Source organism: Ambystoma mexicanum, chromosome 1p, assembly GCF_040938575.1.
Source record: "Ambystoma mexicanum isolate Mex_15411 chromosome 1p, UKY_AmexF1_1, whole genome shotgun sequence".
Taxonomy (NCBI): Eukaryota; Metazoa; Chordata; class Amphibia; order Caudata; family Ambystomatidae; genus Ambystoma; species Ambystoma mexicanum.
This window is the reverse complement of record NC_090921.1, coordinates 471,974,892-471,996,102: the sequence shown is the minus strand read 5'-3', so window position 1 is coordinate 471,996,102 and position 21,211 is coordinate 471,974,892. Positions and strand designations below refer to the sequence as shown.

At 46.1% G+C, this 21,211-nt stretch overlaps 1 protein-coding gene across 2 annotated transcripts in view; it reads left to right on the top strand.

Moving 5' to 3' along the window:
• Nucleotides 1–21,211, top strand: part of LOC138573297 (uncharacterized) — a 198,925-nt gene that overhangs the window by 166,160 nt on the left and 11,554 nt on the right. For both annotated transcript variants that reach the window (XM_069649325.1, XM_069649326.1), the window contains exon 5: nt 6,496–6,831. In XM_069649325.1, coding sequence (XP_069505426.1) covers nt 6,496–6,831 — 336 coding nt within the window. The remainder of the gene's footprint in view (nt 1–6,495; nt 6,832–21,211) is intronic.

The following is a 21,211-nucleotide window of genomic DNA, read 5'->3' as shown; positions in this document are numbered from 1 at the left end:
AAGGTGTGCAGGTGTGATGGCCTTGATGTGCTCATGCGGGATATGGTAATGCTTCAGCCTGCTGACAGAAGTGTCTGAGCCAAGATTTGACACTGTGCAGAATGTGTGCTAGGGGACAGAAAAGGAGAATTTGACACAGAAAGAAAAACAGCCTGAGCTATGCTAGTATGGCTCCTGAAGGAGAAGAAATAATGTCCCACTAGCAGCTGCACTGCCACAAAAGGACTCTTCCCTTTCTTACTTTCCCCCAGAAGCTCAGTGTCTCCAGAGCCCTGGTTCTCTCTTGGCTGCACTACTGCAACAGCCTCTTTCCAATCTGCCTTCCTCTACTCTCTGCCCTCTGCAACTAATTCAGAACAGGGCTGCGAGAATTATCCTTGGCCTTAAATCCAGTGACCGTATCTCTCCATCCCTGAAGTTTCTCCACTGGTAACCGGTGGCTGCAACGATCAAGTTCAAGACCCTTTGCATTGGCCATAAGGCATTCTGGGGCCAGGGCCTGTACTACATTCAATGGTTTCTTCCAAAATACCTTCTTTCTCGAGCCTTTCTCTGAGCTATCGCCAACTCTCTAAGAGTTATAAGCTTCTCCAGGCAGAGAGTGGGGGAGTAGATCGCTCTCTGCATGTGCCTCCCTTTGGAATGGCCTCCCTGCCCCTCTCAAACATGAGCCGGACCACTTGAAGTACCGGAAGCAGCTCAAATCTTTCTTCTTCCCCTCTGCTTTCTCTCTCTCTCTCCCTCCCCTGCTGACCTCCCCGACTACCTGTGTGCTTTACCAACTAGTTGCTTGGCTACCCCCGGAATCTCACTGGGTACCAGGCTCTAGCTTGATCAGTCACCCATGAACTGCCCCCGGGTCTACCATGCACTTAGGGGCTGTAACTGTAAACCTGCAGTCCCTTCTTCTCCTTGCACTACCCTGAGCCGCGCTGCCCTTCTTCTTGAATTGGTATGAGAATTATACTGTGATGTAAGAAGTAAGAGAAATTATCCAAAGACTGCTGAGGGTTTGTGGTGGTAGACACGATTGAGTACTCCCGATTTCCTGCATCAGATAAATAGCGAACATAGACACATTTTCATTCCGAGGACTCTCATCATGCCGCCCATACAATATGGCAGTGCCCAGTGTCTATTTAAGGTGAAACACTGCATGCTGAGAGTTAAAACTATGTTGATAATGTTATCCTGTAAACAGGTTTTATTCCATGTGACAAGGTGTCCGCTACAAATCTGTGACAGCGTCGACAATCCAAGGGTGTTTATTCTTGCTTTTTCAATAAGAAGCAACTATCAGTATCTTAAAAGGGTCCGTGGGGCCGAACAGGTCCTTAGGGGATGTTTGGCACCTCCCTAATCCACCTACGTAAACCAGGCGTCCTTAAACGGTGCCACCTATCTGTCCGCTTCTGGCTGGGACTAATGGTGCATTCCCTGAGGTGATGGCTACCTGTCTTCCCTGCACACAGTCCCAAGAGGTTCTCCTCCCACCATACTACTGGCCCTCTGATCTCACGCACTGCCTTCTTACCTCCACCCTTCAATGTAACCACTCTATGTATTCCTCCATTTGCTACTATCACTACTGCCTTTTATCTGTTACCTTCTCCACCCTCCCTCTCTACTACCTCCTTGTCACCACAAACACTCTGCTGCTACTGCCTCTCTACCACTACCATGTACTACTACCACTTTCCTTCCCAGCTTCCTCCTCTCACTACCATCCTCTACTTCCACAACTACTAATACCCACCACTACTCCCACTACTCTTACCACTTCCTCTATGCCCAAATACCTCATACTCCTACTGCAGTCACTCCTCCCTCCTAACACTCCACATGCCCCTCTCTCCAATAATCTCCACCCTCTGGTCTCTTGAACATTCTCCACCTCCTGTCCTCACCCATCTAATGCACGCTTCACTATCTGTACAAATTTACTTACATACCCCACACACCCTCCCTGGATTTGTTACTTACCGTGTCCATTCACACTTTTCTTGTGGGGTTGTTGGGAGAAGAGCTTGGTGAGGGCTGATGAAGGCTGGTAAGCCACACCCCCTTCTCCATGCAGTCTGACTGCATTCCTAACCTGAAGCCTGTAATGGATCACAGTGATTTGGGTCTTTCAGACCTCCCTGGAATCCTTTGCCCATTAGAGGTCTACCTGATGGGATAATGGGGTTGCCAAGACCTTTGCTTTCCTTTTATTATCAATATCCCTAGTGGGTTAGTGGATTTTTTCCCAAGGCCTCTATGGGGGAGGGAGGTCTTTATTTCTGAAAACATTTTCTTGGCAGTTACGTGGGTGTTCTCCTTCCGCAGGCTCCAGCAGATGCTGTCTGCTGGAGGAGTGCTCTGCTCCAGCAGTGTTTTTGGCATCCCAGTGTCTTGTGCAGACCACTGCTGCACTGTCACCATCTCCGGCATCTCCCTGTGCCGTCCTCTCCAAGGTTCTCCGCAGTACACCAGCCGCCATCATACAAGGTAATGAGGGGCTGGGAGAAGGCCTGCCCTCACACCGACACCTTGCAGAGATGTTTGGGGAGGTGGGGGGTTTGCCTACAACCAGTCCCTATCACATTCCAATACCTCAAATAAGAAGTGCTGGAGCTGTCGATTATTTTAGAGAGAATTATCCTTTAAAATCATGGTGGAAACATACAAAAAAGAATATCATTGTCATGAAAAACATTAGTGCAAAACTAGCCATCAGCATCGCAACTTCATGCCCCAAGAATACTGGCTTTCTTTTAAGTTCTGAGAATCATCAACCAAATTTGATTGCTTCTGTTGATAAAACAAAAGTTATAACTGATAGAGTTATAAATTCCCTAGCTGCAAGAAAGAGATGTAGTCAGGAGTAAACTATAACGCATCTAGGTGAATAGCCTAGTAGAAATTAGCAAGCTCATCATTGTCAGATTCCAGTTTTTATCTTCTTTAGAATGGAAATAATGTTTTAATGTTTTTTTTATCTTGGAACTGGGTTTGCTCTATTGTCTTTGGGAAGTGAATTCCATATCTGTGGTGCGAGTGTGGAAAAAGACAACGCTCCTTTTTTCTTTTTAGAATAAGTCAGAACCACCAATGTCTAGGAGTGACGCTGATCTGTGGTTAAAGTTCAGAATGTAGCTTTCAAAATATGGTTGTCAGAATCGTGGGGCCCTTTCTATGTAGTGCTTTGTAGGTAAAGCAAATCTTCTCCACCCTACTGGCAGCCAATAAAAAGACTGGAGTTCAGGAGATATGTGTTCCCTGTGGCCAAGGTGGTGTAGGTTGCAAATCGATGCTTTTTGAAAGAAGTCGAGCAATGAAGTATTCTGGAGCACATATGTACAGACTTGTGGTGTAGTCTGTTCCAAATAACACCAAGGCAATGATGGCAGAGCATTCTTGGTAGAATAAGCCAAGAAAGGAAGGACTTTCAAGTGAACAAAGCTTGTTTTGATACCTACGTAATTTGAAGAACAGACTAAAGATCAGCTCTCGCTCATGAAGGCAGAATCAACGGAGAAGCATTAAGTGCCAAAGATGAAATGTCTCTGCCTTTTAAGAGGAGGGTCTTTATACTGAAATACCTAAAATGGGGGTTCTGTTTTTTCTGCTTTAAGAATGCTAAAAGGTGAAATTGGAGTAAGGTTACGAGCCCCTCCTCAAGGGGTTTTCCCACCTGGAATATAAACCAAGAATGAGACGCCTTCACAGAATAACATAGTCACATAGATACATTTATTGGCATCAAACAAAGCACTCGAGCAGAGAGGTGACATATATGTTTCGCTAGTGCTTTCTGACTTACAATCATTTGCTCTTTAATTCGTTTTTTCAGCTGCATTAGCATGGCATGTAAATAAAACAGGGTCCTTCGAAGATAAATCACTGGCAGGGTGAACAGAAAGCTCAGTGAGTAATCATAGTTAGAACAAATAAAGACATGCCAGGGGAGTCTCAACATGTGTTCCATTCTATCCTTAGCCTGAGGTTAGAGGGGGTGGGTCACCACCTGCTGGTATTTGTGCATGCTATTATGACCGGAAGCTATTTCCTAGTTGGCAGCCTTTCAATGGGAAAGAGCAGTGCCTGCAGTTTGGCACACATACATCTTTTGGGACTTCACTATTGTGGACCATGGGAAAAAATGCCATGTTACATTTTTAACGGAGGGATAATAACTGGTGTTTATTTAATGTATATTTCCATAAGAAGTATATGCTTGTGTGCCTTCCAGATGTCAATTTTGATGCATTCCACAATGTTGAAAAGGGGGGTGAAGTTGTTGAAGGGGCTTGACTATCAGTTTGACGTCTTTCGCATACTTGTAACAGGAGAGATTAAGTGATTTTAAAATTGATGGGATCACAGAGAGGTAAATGTTGAAGAGTAGAGGGTAAAGCGATGGCCTTTGCGTTACAATATACATTTTATTTCAAAAACACATTTAGCATAGCATAATGCAACAAACGTGGTCATTGTTTACAGACATTAGCCCTAATTGCAATAATCTTTTCTCGTTTTCTGTTTGAAATGTATGTGTGGGGTTGCATTCATTCTCATTTTTAAATGTATGTGTATTGTAATTTTCCATCATTTCCCTCTTGTGTTTTTGTCAGTATTTTAAAAAAGTATACACCTATGTTTTAAAGCCTTGTATAAGGGATTGTAGATATTCAGTGTGATTTAGGTTATACATGTCACAGTAAGGTTCAACATCTACACTTTATTCATAACTGTATTTTTCACACTTCCAGAGCGCCTGGGGACCAATTCCGTTGGTGACGGTGCCCTTTATAAATATCATTAACATAACATAACTTCCATTTTATCACGGATTACCAATAATTCATAAAATAAATAACTGATTTAGCACAGGGCTGCTGTGAAATTGCTATTGAGGCAAATGGTCCAGTATCTGGGGATTGTATGTATGAGAATCCCGGCAATGATGGAGACAGTATGACTCCCTCCTACCCCACATTTGGTGTATCTAGCTTGTGTATTATGTGGGGATGTGGGTTGCCTGTACACGTGTAGAAGAAGCACCACGTAAATCAACGTTGCATCTGCATCGGAATAAAGAGCACAACTGACAACGAAAATTTGTATTTTGGCAAAACTTCCACTGTTGCAGAGGCCAATTAAACATTTAAAAAACAATATATGCCTATTCCAGGATGTATGGAGGGGAAACGGACATTGTTTCATTGCTCATATGCATGCCTGCATAGAATTGATGCAATATCAATGACCAATCACGATAGACAAAACGGTATACAAAAAGTCCTTGGTGTGAAACTTAAGCCATGCTGCAAATGCGCCAGCACCTATTGACTACTCGGTCTATATAACCTGGATTTTCACTTTAAATGTGCAGATAGGAAGGCTCTAGAAAAAGCAAAGCTTGTCTAATGCATATGAGTGGTGTGCCAAACTCAGCAGATGCAGGATGCCATTAAACTTGACACAGATTAATGTACATGGCAGGGAGGGAGGTGCCTCACCTTTGCTGAATGGCAAATTTACGGAATGGATTTTGGCCAAATGATTTACCTTTTGACCTTTTTATTTCGTTTTTTTTTTTACCACAGATGCTAAGTATAGCTAAGGTATATAGAGGGGCTGGTGCAGGGTATAAGGGGGGTATTGTGAGGGGTGGGTGGACCCACCACCCCCGGTTTCTGTGGTTAAAAAGAGGTAAAAAAAAGTTGTCATTCTGCAAAAAATAAATCTGCAGAGCCTAATCGATCCCTTAGTAGTAAACAGACGACGTTCTTCTCTTCCCTGGAAGAACGCAAAATGTTATTTTTCTTTATGCGGACAGACATCAAGTGCCATTGCAGGATAATGTAGGTTTTGACTACTTTGCTCTGAACAAAATCCTCCATCATATGGTGAGATGTATATTGCAATGTTATTTTAGGGGTCTATATACAAACAACCCACTTCCACTCCAACTTGAGAAAATGAAGTACTACCTTTGTTTTTCCTCAACTGCTCTCAGTAGTCCACACCTTCCCTGGGCCACCCCTGCATCTTCAGCTCGTTTACAAGCTATCTAATGTGCTTCGGCATCACTTTATATAATAATGTTAATGAGGATAATTTGTGGTTTGAAATGCGGCTTGACACAGTGGCTCAGCCATTACAAAGCTCTGGAGAAATTGTGTTCCTATTATCCAACACAAAGGTGGGAGCTATAATAACAGAGCACAGTTGATTCAGTCATTGGCAAACATGTACTTCATGTATGTAGAAACTGCAGGACAATACGTTCATTACTATGTGGTATCTTAGTTCTACTGCTGCAGAACGCTGGCACAGACTGTCACGAAATTGGATTGCCCAAAAGGCATCTGAACAGTCCATACACGAATCATACACCTTTAATAGCACTCACTACCAAGATGATCTGTGATTGGATGGCTTCTTATTGAATGACTATATATCAAATATTTGCATTACATAATTACAGCGGTTTCCATTCCTTTCCAGAGAAGAGTGTTGCAGAATGATTATGGAGACCAATTTCAGGGTGATGAAGCCATGATGAAAAGCGATACAATATGTCCGAATGAGCCTTCTCTTCACCTCAGTGGTACTTCACATACCCCAGCAGCACAAGATATTGGACCGAGAATACCACCGGTCGTTCCACCGAGGAGTCGACCAGACAAGAATCGACCACATCTTCCACCAAGGGCATCGTCTTGCGACTCATCTCCAGAACTAACGGGAAAGGTGCCACTGCCATCTGCACAAAATGAAGGCACGAGGCGGCTTTATCCGTCCATTGCCGAAGAAATGTCTGGTGCTCTTGTACAGGATCCCGTAAGTACTGGTTCTCATCTAGATAAGCCAACTGAATGCTGGTTCAGGCTAGAAGACTGGGCATAATTTGCAAATCATCAGAAGCTTATTACATGAGACTGAGTTGTAACAGCAGAAGCTTCTTTGCCTGATCAATTTCGAAGTGCATTGTTACAATATAAGTGAAGATTACTTGGTCCACAGTACCTACATCATACGAATACTGATGTGAAAGGTGAGTGGTCTAGTTTGAAGGGTGGCAAAAAGAAAGAGCAACTGTGTTTTAGATGTGCCAGCAAGAGCCATTTCACAGGCTCTCTGTTGTGTACAGGAAGTAAGGTCATCTCCTCCAAGTACAAGAGATGGCGACATTTAGCAAATTATTGCAAAAACATTCAAGTGGGTCCCATCAAGAAAAAGGTGTTTTATGTATCGGGGGGAATGATGTGACTTATCGGATGATGCTGAAGAGGGAAATGTTGACTTTATTACTGTCAATGTGATGGGTGAGCAGGGTGAGGAGTTGTGAGTGCGGTGGCAAAAATGTGGATGAATGGGAGGAGCATAGAGATGATGGCGGATTCAGGCACCAAGGTAACTCTGATGTCAAGGAGAGTGTTTGAAGAGGAGTTGCGAGGGGAAGTGGAGCTATTGACTCTGCCAGATGTCAAACCTGGTGGATACAACATGGACAGAATTGAGGAGTTCGGATATTTTGTGGACAAAATGGAGTTTAAAGCAGGGTGTGCTGAGGGGCAGATAGGTCACAAAAAGGTGTGCAACGTTATTGGCATGGCCGGAGCAAAAAAAATGGAGTAATCGCCTAGACCTGAATATGTGCGAGTAGGTTTTGCAGGTAAGTGAGACATGTGGTGAATGTGACTTGGAGCGATACAGTAATGCGTTTGACAGAGCTGTGGGAAGAATAAAAGGTATGAGGCATCAGATAGTTCTCAAGCACGGTAGAGTGCCAGTTGCGGCCAAGCTACGACCAGTTCCGTTGGTCCTTCAAGAAGGGGTGAAAGAAGAGATCAACAAAATGTATGAGATGGGTCTAATTGAAAGAGCGAGCAGTGTTGAATGGATATCCCCTTTGTTTGTAGTGAAGAAGCCAAGTGGGGAGTTGTGGGTTTGTGCTGATTTGAGGGAATTAAATAGGTGTTATGGTGGAGAGGCACACGTTACCGAACATGGGTGAAATGTTGACTATTTCTGGACAGAGAAGATCTTAACAAAATAGGAATTCGCTTCAGCGTGCCACCAGGTTGAGCTGGAGTCAGAGTCGAGGAAATTGACAGCCGGGGTATTTTTCAGTTTCGCAGGATGCTGTTCGGCCTAGTTTCGCCTTCTGTGTTTTCCAAAATGTAATCTACAGGTTATTTGAGGTTCAAAGGGGTTTTAGATATTCAAGCAAAGAGAGAGATGACAATGAGGAAGAAGTGTGGAATATTTGGGACACAAGATTTTGGGAGAGGGGGTGAGGGCTAAGAGGAAAATGGTGGAAGCTATAAGTAAGGTTGAGTTCCCAAAGAACAAAGGGGAGTTATGGTCATTCTTGAGAATAATTGAGTTCTATCAAATGTTTGTTAAAAATGTTGCTGACAAGGTGGGAGGAATGAGAAAGCTGTTAAAAAAAAATGAAGCAGATTTTGTGTGGAATGAGAAGGCTGACAAGGAGTTCATAAGGATAAAAAAGTAGATTGACATGGCAAGGTTACTAAAGTTTGATACAGGAAGGAAGTTTGTTGTCACAACGGATGCCAGTAATTTGGGTATTGGAGCGGTTCTATCGCAATTATGATAGGGAGGGAAATAATGTGTGATTGCGCATGCTTCAAAGAGTGTTATGGATGCCTGAAAGAGGATATTCGGTAGTGGAGAAAGGAGGCTTTGGCCAGTCATTGGTCTGTAGAGAAATTCTGACTTTGTATGGGGAACAGAGCTTATCTTGGGGACAGATCATAGGGCATTGAAAGCTATTTTTGAGTCTAAGGGCCTGCATAAGATGTCTCGTGGTGTGGCGAGAATGCAAAGCCATGCATTTGTGATGGAGATCATTCCGGCAAGGAAACATTTTTTTGGCTGATCATTTGTCTAGGTTAGATGGACAAGAAGAGGAAGAGGGAAGGGATGAAGTAGATGAAATGGTCTGTGACACATGAGGGTGTCCTAGGAAGGGAGGAATGGGAACATGGGATGCGAGAAGACAGTAACATTGTCTGTGTTATGAAATATGGAAGGTTGGAATGACCAGAAAAGTGGAAATTGATGGGAGAGGTGAGGGCGTATTGGGACGTAAGAGAGGAGCTGAGTTTGGAAGGTGGCCTGCTGTACAGGTGGGGGAGAGTAACTTGTCTTTAAGAGAGAGATTAGTGGTTGTGGCCCATGATGGGCACATTGGCATAATGAGAACTAAGGCTGTGTTAAGGGAAGAATATTTGTGGCCCGGATTTGACTGAGTGATGGAGCATAGACTGGATGGGTGCATAGAGTGTGAAAGGGTAGGTAATGGAATGATGGCTCAAGAGCAGCCGCTGGTTAAGGTCGATATGTGCTGAAAGCTGGATGGGATGAACTATCCATGGATGTATTTGGCCCGGTAGAACTGGGTGGGAATCGGGGCAGGTTTAGTATAGTGGTGATGAACTTGTCTGGGTGGGTTGAGTTCAAAGTGGTGAGGGAGGCAAACGCGGTTGTTACCACAGCATTTTTGGATGACATTTTTCAAAGGGAAGGTTATCCCGGGAAGCATTTTAACTGATAATGGTAGCCAATTTGTGGGTAAGGTATTTGGTGAGTACGTGAAGAAATGTGCGATTTTCCATGCACAAGAGAAAACCTCTTTATCATCCTGAATGTAATGGTACGGTTGAGAGGCTGAACAGACCTATAGTGGATGTGATACGGATGGCTGGTGTGTGTGTGGGTGAGACCAGAAGAAAGCTGTGCGGGAATGATTATATGCGCTTAGGATGTCTATGCATGCAGTGACTGGTGTAACTCCTTTTGAGATGATGAGAGGCAGAAAGGGTAATAAAAGGGAATCAACTTTGGGGTTGGGAAGGGTGAGAGAGTCTGACTATGTAGTGGAGGATGTGAGAATGAAGGTGGAGGATGTGAGAATGAAGGTGAGCCATAAGAAGATGTTGACAAGGAGGGTCAATGAGAGTAGAGAATGCAAGCCCACCGAAGTATGTGAGTGGGTGTGGATTAACAAGGGGGTAATATGGGAGAAGGGTGATTGGCTATACAGTGATCCTGTACACGTGGAAAAGGTGATGAAGAGAGTGATGTGATGTGTGGGGGAGGAAGGGAGATGTGTTATATACGAGTGAGAAGAGGATAATATTGTAGGGGGGTAGGTGGAATGTAGAGTGTTGAGAAACCAGTGGTGCTCTAGAGAGTCAGTTAGAGGAGTTTGTCTACCTTTGAATGCTGGCTACTGGGGGCTGCTACGAAGAAGCTGGAGTTCCAGTAAAGCACTGTACATATATGTGGCTTAGGATCTTAACTTCACTTCAGAGAGAAAGCAAAAAGAGCGAGAGAAAGTAAAAAAACAACACCCTGGAGGAGCGTGGCCACCCAGGGCTTGAAGAGGTTCCTGCCTCAGGCCGCCTGTTCTCTGCGAACCGGCCTGTGTATTGCATCCATGGGCCATAGTAGATGTCTGCCCACCTGGGGATCAGACCAGACATGACCACTATCACCAAACCCTGGGAACCATGCGCAGTGCTGCCTGTGGTGAAGCAAAGAGTTGCGCAGTCGGGGCCGCGTGTGGGAATGGAGGTCCGGGGGCAGCCAGAACCAGACATCCCAGCCGCTCTCGCCCCAGGGCCAGTCTGACAGACCCAGTGCAGAATGTCTTCCCGGACCACACATGCAAGGCGTTCCAGGAAGTAAAGAGACATGGAGGAAGTCTGCCCTGCACTCAGTGGGTGGCGCGATGAAGAAAGCCCTGGACTGCCGGAGTTGCCCATACGAAGTGAAGTCCCAGGCTGCTCTGTCATCACAGCCAAGAGTAAGCCAACTTGGGCTGCCCCCTAGACATAGCAAAGAGAGTGGGCAGGCCTGCGAGTGCACGGTGGAGCACTGGAGTGAACAAAGCAGTGCCCCCATGACAACATGGACACCGTCTGAGGACAAAACTGCTCTGTGTGCAAAGTGTTTTTTCGGGGCAGCCCTCAAGTGCAGTGGGCTGACCAGTACATGGGAAAGTGGCCATAGGTCACAGTAGAGATGTTGGGTGCCCCTCCCAAGCCACAGGGGCTGCCAGGATAATCTGTTGGGCCAGCAAGTGCAAAGGCAGAGGCATGGGTCATGGTGGTGAGATTGGCCGGACCCCCACTCAGGTAGGTGGATACCGAGACACATTTAAAGGAACAGGTTGCATGTGGTGCAATAGAGTAGACCCATGTGGTGGACTGGGCTATCCTGAAGGAAAGGAAAGAACAGTGGGGGCCAGTCCCCATTTCTTCAGACAGACCCTCCCCCATTTCTCAGGTCATCAGGAGACAGGACATCAACCATAAAGACAGCCCAATAAGGTACTGGAAAGGGGTGGCGGACTGCAGCAGTCGCCCCTATGTTATATAATGTATGTCATGTTTTTATATCAGTGTTTGTAGTTTGTGTATATATTTAGATGCAAGTTAAATGATATTTAGGGGGGATTATAGTGTGGTGGAAAGGTATTTAATGGAGATGTTAAGTAGGAAATAGTATTTAGGTTATGTGTGCAGTATGTAGAAGGGTATGTTTAATAGTATGTAGACGGGAGTAATGCGGATAAGGAACCCTTTGTTGAGTACAGAAGAAGGCAGTGGCCTACTTGAGGCTGCGTAGGGTGTGGGATCACCATTGGCGGTCATCCTCTGGCCTCATGCATCAGTGGGTGGTACGAGGTATTTGGCAGAGGCCTGTTTCATCAGTATCACTCATTAGGTCTCCCTGTGAACCCTCCAAGGAAGGGTGGGCTGACTGGGCAGATCCCTTTTTAACAGAACTCATGTTAAGGGAGATTAGAGGAGAAATAGAAGGTAGATTATAGAAAATGTTTATTTTAAAGGGTTTAAATGATATGATATTTATAAAGCGCCTGTACACAAGTGTTTCTAGACGCCTCAAGGCAAGGGAGGGGAGACGAGACAAACAATCCTACTAGGCTTGTGACATTGGGATTGTGTGAGTGCGGCAATGAGAAGTGCAGGGGAAAGGTAGGGGGAAGTGCGATCAGGGCAGCATGGCTCTGAGTAAGTGCAGCCAGGGCAGTACTGCTCTGCGTAAGTGCAAGGTGGCAGGCGAGTGCAGAGGTTACAGTTACAGCCCCTAAGTGCACTGTAGGACAGGAGGCAGTGCAAGGAAGACTGGTCATGGAGGAACCTGGTACCCAGTGGTACCCTGAGAGTACCAGGCATCAGTCGGCACTGCAGACAGGTAGGTTAGCAAGCGAGAGAGAGAAGGCAGAGGAGAAAAGGAGAGGGTCTTGAGCCATTTCCGGAACTTCAGGTGGTCCAGCTCAAGTTGGAGAGGAGCAGGGCTGCAGTTCCGGAGGGAGGCACCTACAGTGGAGAGCGTTCTGCCCCCCCCACTCTCTGCTTGGAGAAGCATCTGACCCTCGGAATAGGTAGCTGAGCGAAGGGCTCTAGAAGGAAGGGATTTAGGCAGAGAGAGTTGTATCTAGTGAGGGCCCTGGTCCCAGAAAGGCTTGTGGACGATGCAGAGGGCCTTGAACTTGATCTTTGCTGCCACCGGGAGTCAGTGGAGAGATTTCAGGGCAGGAGATGGGGTCCCTGGGCTTGAGGCCAAGGACAAGTCTTGCAGTCCTGTTCTGGATTAGTTGCAGCTGTCATGATGCCTACCCCCGGGCATCCGGACCCAGCCCAGCATTCTCGGGAGCAGGCATCCAGACATTTGAGACCCCAGCAGCCCCGACCGGGGGCTATCTGGGTTCTGTCCTGGTGCCTTAGGCACCAGGCTCATAATAGACATCAGTCCTGGCACTATAGGCGCCAGGCTCATAAACATTACTTACCTCCTGCAGACCATGCTGCAAATGAATCAAAGCCAACGTGAGGCCTGGATGGGACTATTTTATTACAGGGACTATTTTTCACTCGGGTGTGGTTCTGGGAACTTCTTACCTGGGACTACTTTGCAGGCTATTTAAACCACGCCCAAACAGCAGCCCGTGTTTCGCGTTATTCTGCACTTCTGCAGCGTGACGCTCACCGTGCCTACAGCATCCAGTCTTTTTCACGCCCGCCTCGAGCCTGGACATCATCCTAGAAGAAAGGAAGACGAGAACAAGAACTTACCTTTTAAACTTAATCTGTTTCTGAATTTGCCGCACTTCCGAACTCGGAAAAAGACTTTAGAAATAAAAGCATCGCATCGCTAGCAGTAGCGCCGTGCCATACTTACCAGTTGGCATCTCCACGGTCCAGCACTGCTGCCATCATTTCGTCAGTGCATCTGTGGCACCTGGAAGGGACAAAGAGAACAAGGATAGCCGGGGGCCAAAGACAATCAAAACAACCATATTAAAGTCACCAGAGTTACTGCTCCTTGACATCTTTCATCGGCATTCCATATCTTTAACGCCGCACCTGTGTGAGGAAAGGACACTGGTTTGAGACATTTACTTGCTTTTACCGGACAACGCTGGATAATACAGACTCTTACCTACGTGCAACCTGCAGCACTTCAGGTGAACTCTTCCCGGATCAAGCTGCAAAACAAAGGGGAAAAAACGAGTGAATAACAGACAGTTGAACCCTATAGACATTATACTTACAGCTCCTTGCCATTTACCACAGAGTCCAACACGTCTGTAACTCGCCCAAAATCTTCAAACCAGTGAAGCAACTGGGATTCTACGCGCCCCTGCGCTCGGTGCAGGATGGAGAGCTCATCATTACAAACAATAAGGTGAGACACCAAAAGGGGAATATCGGCGGTGTTTAGAGGGAACAAATTAAACGAGTGTTTCCTTACATCCACTGGGTGGCTAATTCCCCCCTCCTGCTTTTATGAAACTACTTTTACTAATCAAGCAGACGAAGCTAGGAGGGCCGGTCCAGTCAGCCGTCTCTGCACTACGAATAACGTTGGTGGAGACCTTAGCAGTCCAGTTCTGATCGACACCCCGTGGGAACCAGGTGAGCGTAACAGAACACGAATCCTTTCTACAAATCCCCACCCGGGCGTTATGGAGACCTCAGAAACTGACCAGATGGCCCAATTATTAGGGGAACTTAGAGCGGAAGTGCAGTCCGCCCGCCAAGAGACTAATGCCCTCAGGAGAGAACTGATTGTGTCAAAGGAGCCCACTGATGATCTTGCTAGGCAATTGCTGCAAAACCAAGCTGGGCAAACACCCCTACCTGGACTTGGGGGGGAATCCAACCCCTGTTTCATCGAGCAATCCTGTGCAAGTGATTTTACCAGTAACTATCCCTATAGCTCCACCTGAATGCTTTGCTGGGACCCAAAAAGGATCGCTGTATTTATGAATCAATGCCGCTTGCTTTTTTATGCAGACCTGGAGCCTTTCCAAATGACCAAGCCAAAGTAGCCTTTGTATTATCATATCTTAGTGGCAGCGCAGCAGATTGGTCCATTCCACTAGTCAACCAGGATGACCCCCCTTCTCCGGGATTTTCAGGGTTTTCAAATGAACATGGAAAAACGATTCGCCAGACGTTCTCAGGGACAGGCCCTGGATAACAAACTTTTATCCTTACGACAGGGTAACCAGGATCTGTTAACCTATATCGCAACTTTCAATAGGTTGGTGGTGGAAACCGGATGGCCTGAGGAAAAGCGAATTACATTATTTCACCGTGGACTTTGGGGAGAACTCAAAGACGTCTTGGCTCAAGTTGTGAACCCACCTCAGGATTGTGCAGAGTATATAGACTTAGTGGTCCAGCTAGACCATCGACTCCAGAATAGAAGGTTGACCGAGCCAAGTTCGAGAATCGGGTATTGATTAAGCCCAACGTTGCCTCCAAAGGGACAGATGCATCTGAACCTATGCAGATCGGGGGGGGTTAGAGGACCCTTAACGCAAAAGGAAAGAGAAAGGAGACGCCAGATGCAATTGTGTCTGTACTGTGGAACCTCAGGACATTTTCTACGGGATTGCCCTGCAAAACCACCCAAGAAGGTGGTAGGAGTTGCTGATAAAGGCCAAAGAGAGCCCAATTCGGGAAACAACCACACCCGACAAGCGTAGAGGTCCGCTTACCGAGCTTAAAAAAGGACACTCAGACCTTGCACCTCATTATACCAATGGTCCTCGTTGATCCAAAGCAGCCATCACATATGCACGCAGTAAGGGCATATATTGACAGTGGGGCCGTAGGAAATTACATGGACCACGATTTGGTTTCAAGGATGAATCTACCTCTTTGCAAGAAGACCACTTTGGATGTCATCACCACAGTTGATGGAACTGAAATAGCCTCAGGGCCCGTAACTTATTTCACTACAGAGATGACACTGTTGGGTCAAGACGGGCATCGAGAAGCTATTGTGTTTGACTTAATCAAGGCCCGCAGTTCCAAATAATCCTGGGAATGCCATGGTTAGAAACACATAACCCTTGTATTGATTGGCAAGAGAGGAGAGTGACCTTCCCGGATTGTGCACGTACCTGTTACCCGAAAGAACCCTTGAACAAAGGCCTGGCCACAGTCACTACTCCAGTCGCACAGTTACCTCAGGAATATCAAGACTTTCAAGATCTTTTTCAAAAAGAACAGGCAAACACATTACCGCCTCACAGACCATACCATTGTCAAATTGACCTCTTACCAGGTGCACAACCTCCTTGCAGTAGGATCTACGCCCTTACTGAGCCTGTAAATCTTCACCTACGACGGTACTTGGATCAATACCTTGCTAATGGCTTCATTCGGCCATCAAGTCTCTGGCATCCTCAGCTTTATTCTTCGTGCCTAAAAAGGAAGGTGACCTTAGAACGTGTATAGACTACTGCGCATTGAATCAGATTACGGTAAAAAACCGATACCCCTTGCCTCTGATCCTCAAGTTACTAGACCAAGTAAAGGACGCTAGCATCTACACCAAGTTAGATCTCCGAGGGGCATATCATCTGGTACGTGTAAAGAAAGGCGATGAATGGAAGACTGCCTTTCGCACCAAGTACTGATTATTCCAATATCAGGTGATGCCCTTTGGGTTGTGCAATGCACCAGCAGCCTTCCAGTATTTTATGAACGATGTCCTTCGTGAACTCATTGACGTCTGTGTTGTTGTATACATAGACGATATTCTAGTGTACTTCTCCTCAGAATCAGACCATGTTAAGCACGTTCGTGCAGTCCTTGAGAAACTATTCCAGCATAAGTTATATGCAAAATTGGAAAAATTTGTTTTTCATACTACAGAAGTCGAATTCGTTGGATTCATCCTGACTCCAAAAGGGGTCCGAATGGACTCTCGAAAGGTGGACGCATTTCTCAAGTGGCCATCACCCAATTCAGTTAAAGGGGTACAACGCATGCTTGGATTTGCTAATTTCTACCGCAGAATTATTCCGGACTTTTCACATGTGGTACACCCCATCACAGCACTTTTGCGAAAGAACAAATGCTTCTTGTGGACTGAAGAGGCTGAAAAGGCCTTCCAAGAATTGAAATTGAAATTCAGGTCTGCGCCTGTCTTAAAGCATCCACGCCCCAAACTTCCATATATAGTGGAAACCGATGCATCCAGTTTAGCCATGGGAGCTGTCCTGTCCCAGAAGGATCCTGAAACCGGTCAACTTCATCCAGTAGCATTTTGGTCTAGAAAGTCCTCGGCACCCGAGTTGAACTATGCGATCACCGATAAAGAATTGTTCGCCATCAAATCCGCCTTTAAGGCTTGGTGGCATTATCTTCTAGGTGCCAGGCATACCATTACTGTAATCACAGAAATCTGCAGTATTTAAAAACAGCTAAGGCCCAATTGTCGCGTCAACTTCGATGGGCATTATTCTTTGCCGAATTCGATTTCGTGATCACCTATCGACCAGGTTGTAAAAACTGCAAGGCAGATGCATTATCCCGAATAGGAATGGGAGAAACATATTCCAACCCGGAACCGGTGCCTATAATTTCAGAACAAAGAATCCTTGGCATAAATACGCTACAGACTTTAGAAGACATTCATCTCAAAATCCAACAACCTTTCGATCCAGCAGCCCTGCAGGACTGGGTAAAGAAAGGCCAAGACTATTCTGTCATCAATGATCTACCTTACTATCGAGGGTGTTTATTTCTACCTCACAAGGGTCATCTCCAATTATCATGGTGCTCTGATGGAAGGACACCCTGGTATCGCAAAAACTGAAGCTAAAATTAAAAGACAATTCTGTTGGCCCACCTGGTGAAAAGACGTAAAGTCGTTTGTGCTGTCTTGTGGTATCTGCGCCCAAAACAAAAGTCAGAAGAAAAAAACAGCTGGCCTTTTACAACCGTTGGATATTCCGCCTACACCATGGCACACTTTTTCCTTAGACTTTATTACAGATTTGCCTCCATGCAATGGAATCAACACCATTCTAGTTATTGTGGATCTTTTTTCCAAGATGGCCCACTTTATTCCTTTAAAAGGATTAACTTCCGCTTCAATTTTGGCCAAGGAATTTCTCGAAAACATTGTGCGAATCCATGGATTTCCTTCCATATTGGTCTCTGACCAAAGGTAGTCAATTCATTTTGCAATTTTGGAAGAAATATTGTCAATTGGCACAAATCGACGTAAGGTTATCAACCAGTCACCATCCCCAGACCGATGGTCTAACGGAGAAGACTAACCAGACTCTCGAACAATACCTACGTTGCATGCTACACCAAACCGAAAGCAACTGGAAGGATATTTTATGGATTGCTGAATATGCATACAATAACTCAGTACATTTAGGAACCGGACAGAGCCCCTTTTATACTATCTTTGGGCATCATCCTCGAACCTCAGAACTCTACTCGCCTCAACACTTAGAAATGCCCGCAGTAACTCACCTGCACTCAACTATTACACAAGCCTTTAAAGAGGCATCAAAACATTTTAAACAAGCAAAAGAAAAATGCCGATCAACATAGAAGTGACACTCCACCATACCAGATTGGGGATCAAGTTTGGCTAGCTACAAAACACATACCTCTAAAAGGAACTCAGACTTTTAATCCTCGATATTTGGGACCTTACACTATCAAGGCCATTATCAACCCGGTGGCCGTCAAATTGGAATTACCCTCTAATATTCGGATTGACCCTATCTTTCATGTCTCGCTTCTAAAGCCAATTCAAGTCGGGGCAAGATTAACCAAACCACCAGACCCCATCCTCATAGAAGGGGAACCTGAATTCAAAGTTAAAAATTTCCTGGACTCTAAGATGGTTAAATCAAAGCTTTTTTATTTAATCAACTGGAAGGGCTACGGACCACAAGAAAGGTCATGGGAGCCTAGTGACCACCTTCATGCGCCTCGATTAGTGAAGAAATTCCATCGGAACTTCCCAGGCAAACCAGGGCCAGGGGGAAGAACAACTTTAGGAGGGGCCTTGGGGGGGGAGTGCTGTGATGATGCCTACCCCCGGGGATCCGGACCCAGCCCAGAAGCCTCGGGAGCAGGCATCCAGACATTTATTGAGACCCCAGCAGCCCCAACTCGGGGCTATCTGGGTTCAGTCCTGGCGCTTTAGGCACCATGCTCATAATAGACATCAGTCCTGGCGCCATAGGCACCAGGCTCATAAACATTACTTGCCTCCTGCAGACCATGCTGCAAATGAATCAAAGCCAACGTGAGGCCTGGATGGGACTATTTTATTACAGGGACTATTTTTCACTCGGGTGTGGTTCTGGGAACTTCATACCTGGGACTACTTTGCAGACTATTTAAACCACGCCCGAACAGCAGCCCATGCTTCTACAGCGTGACACTCACTGTGCCTACAGCATCCAGTCTTCTGCCACGCCCGCCTCGAGCCTGGACATCATCCTAGAAGAAAGGAAGACAAGAGCAAGAACTTACCTTTTAATCTTCATCTGTTCCTGAATTCGCCACACTTCCGAACTGGGAAAAAGACTTTAGAAATAAAAGCATTGCATCGCTGGCAGTAGCGCCGCGCCATACTTACCAGTTGGCATCTCCACGGTCCAGCACTGCTGCCATCATTTCGTCGCTGCATCCGTGGCACCTAGAAGGGACAAAGAGAACAAGGTGAGCTGGGGGCCAAAGACAATCAAAACAACCATATTATACTCACCAGAGTTACCGCTCCTTGACATCTTTCATCAGCATTCCATATCTTTAACGCCGCACCTGTGTGAGGAAAGGACACTGGTTAGAGACATTTACTTGCTTTTACTGCACAACGCTGGGTAATACAGACTCTTACCTACGCGCAACCTGCAGCACTTCAGGTGAACTCTTCCCGGATCAAGCTGCAAAACAAAGGGGAAAAAACGAGTGAATAACAGACAGTTGAACCCTATAGACATTATACTTACAGCTCCTTGCCATTTACCACAGAGTCCAACACGTCTGTAACTCGCCCAAAATCTTCAAACCAGTGAAGCAACTGGGATTCTACGCGCCCCTGCGCTCGGTGCAGGATGGAGAGCTCATCATTACAAACAATAAGGTGAGACAACAAAAGGGGAATATCGGAGGTGTTTAGAGGGAACAAATTAAACAAGTGTTTCCTTACATCCACTGGGTGGCTAATTCCCCCTTCCTGCTTTTAGGAAACTACTTTTACGAATCAGGCAGACGAAGCTAGGAGGGCCGGTCCAGTCAGCCGTCTCTGCACTACGAATAACGTTGGTGGAGACCTTAGCAGTCCAGTTCCGATCGACTCCCCCGTGGTAACCAGGTGAGCGTAACAGCAGGGGACGTAGAGTAGAGTTAGGAAGATTGAGAAAGAGGCTGTTCCAGCAGTCCTGCCTGGAGAAAACCAGGGCTCTGGAGACAGTGAGCTTCTGGGGGAAGGTGAGAAAAGGTAGAATACATCTGAGGAGGTGCAGCTGGAAGTGGGCCTTCTTGGCAAGGTCCGTGATGTGAGCAGAGAAAGAGAGTGGAGTCGAAGATGACACCAAGGTTTTTTGCCTCACAGGACGGCGAGGGAAGGGTTCCATGTAATTTCATCGCAGGATGTATTTTTTTTTTTTTTTTTAAATGAAAAAACCCATCACATTTTTTTAAAATTATTTTTGGGGGTGGTTCCCCCACAACCCCCCATTTTCGTTAATTTATTTTTATTCCCAAACACCCACACCCCATATATATAATTTACCAACCCCCCCTAATAAATTCGATGGGTTTTTTCTAAAAATAAATTGCAGTAAAAAACCCAGCGAAAAAAACATCACGCGATGAAAGGACGTCGTACCGAGGGAAGAGGGCCCAAGGAGGGCCGCCAGAGTGAGCTAGGGAAAGCAGGAGCAGGTGTCCCAATGAGATGGATCTCTGTGTTAGTGGCATTAAGGCAGAGATCGTTGGAGGTGCACTAATCCTGAATCACGGATCGACAATCCGAAATGAGCGAGGAAGGAGAACAGGCTGAGGAAAGCCTAAAAGAGTGCGGAGTGTCATCCGCATAGCAATGAATGTTGGAAGAGAAGGTGGAGATCAGATGGGCCAAAGGGGCCAGATAGACCTGGAAGAGTCAGCGTGAGAGGATAGAGCCCTGGGGGACAACACATGTATAGGGAGAGGTGGTGGAGAGAAAAACCCATGTTGGACCTGAGAGGGTCGATCCAGGAGGAAGCTCAGCCACGCCAGGGCCTGATCCGTGATATCAAGGTTCTCACGGAGTCGATTGTTCAGGGTGACATGATTGACCGTATCAAAAGCAGAGGAAATGTCAAGGAGGACGAGAACAGAGGAAGAGCTGGAATCAAGATTAGAGAGCAGATCTTCACAGGTGTTCAGGAGAGCAGTGTCCGTGCCTCGGGCAGCTCTGAATCCAGACTGATTGTGATAAAGGCTACCAACATATTCAGTGTGAAGAGGAAGCTGGGCGATGGCCAGCTTTTCCTTGAGTTTGCCCAGGAAAGGAGTGATAGAAATCGGGCGATAGTTTGCTGGATAGGTAGAATTGACAGAAGGCTTTTTTAGGAGGGGGTGCACAAGTGAGTGCATGAGGAGAGAGGGGAAATATCCAGTGGCAAAAGAATGATTACAGAAATCAGCCAAGGCTGGTGCAAAGGTGGAAACGTGGTCCTTAATAGTTCTGGGGGAAAATGGGGGCACCTGTTTGGACGACACTTTCATAGATGGGACTTGTCTGGAAATCACGTCCAGTGTTGTCTGAGGAAAGGAAGAGACGAGGGAGGGAGAGAAGAGGAGGAAAACGAGGACAGGATGTCCTGAGTTTTTTTAGT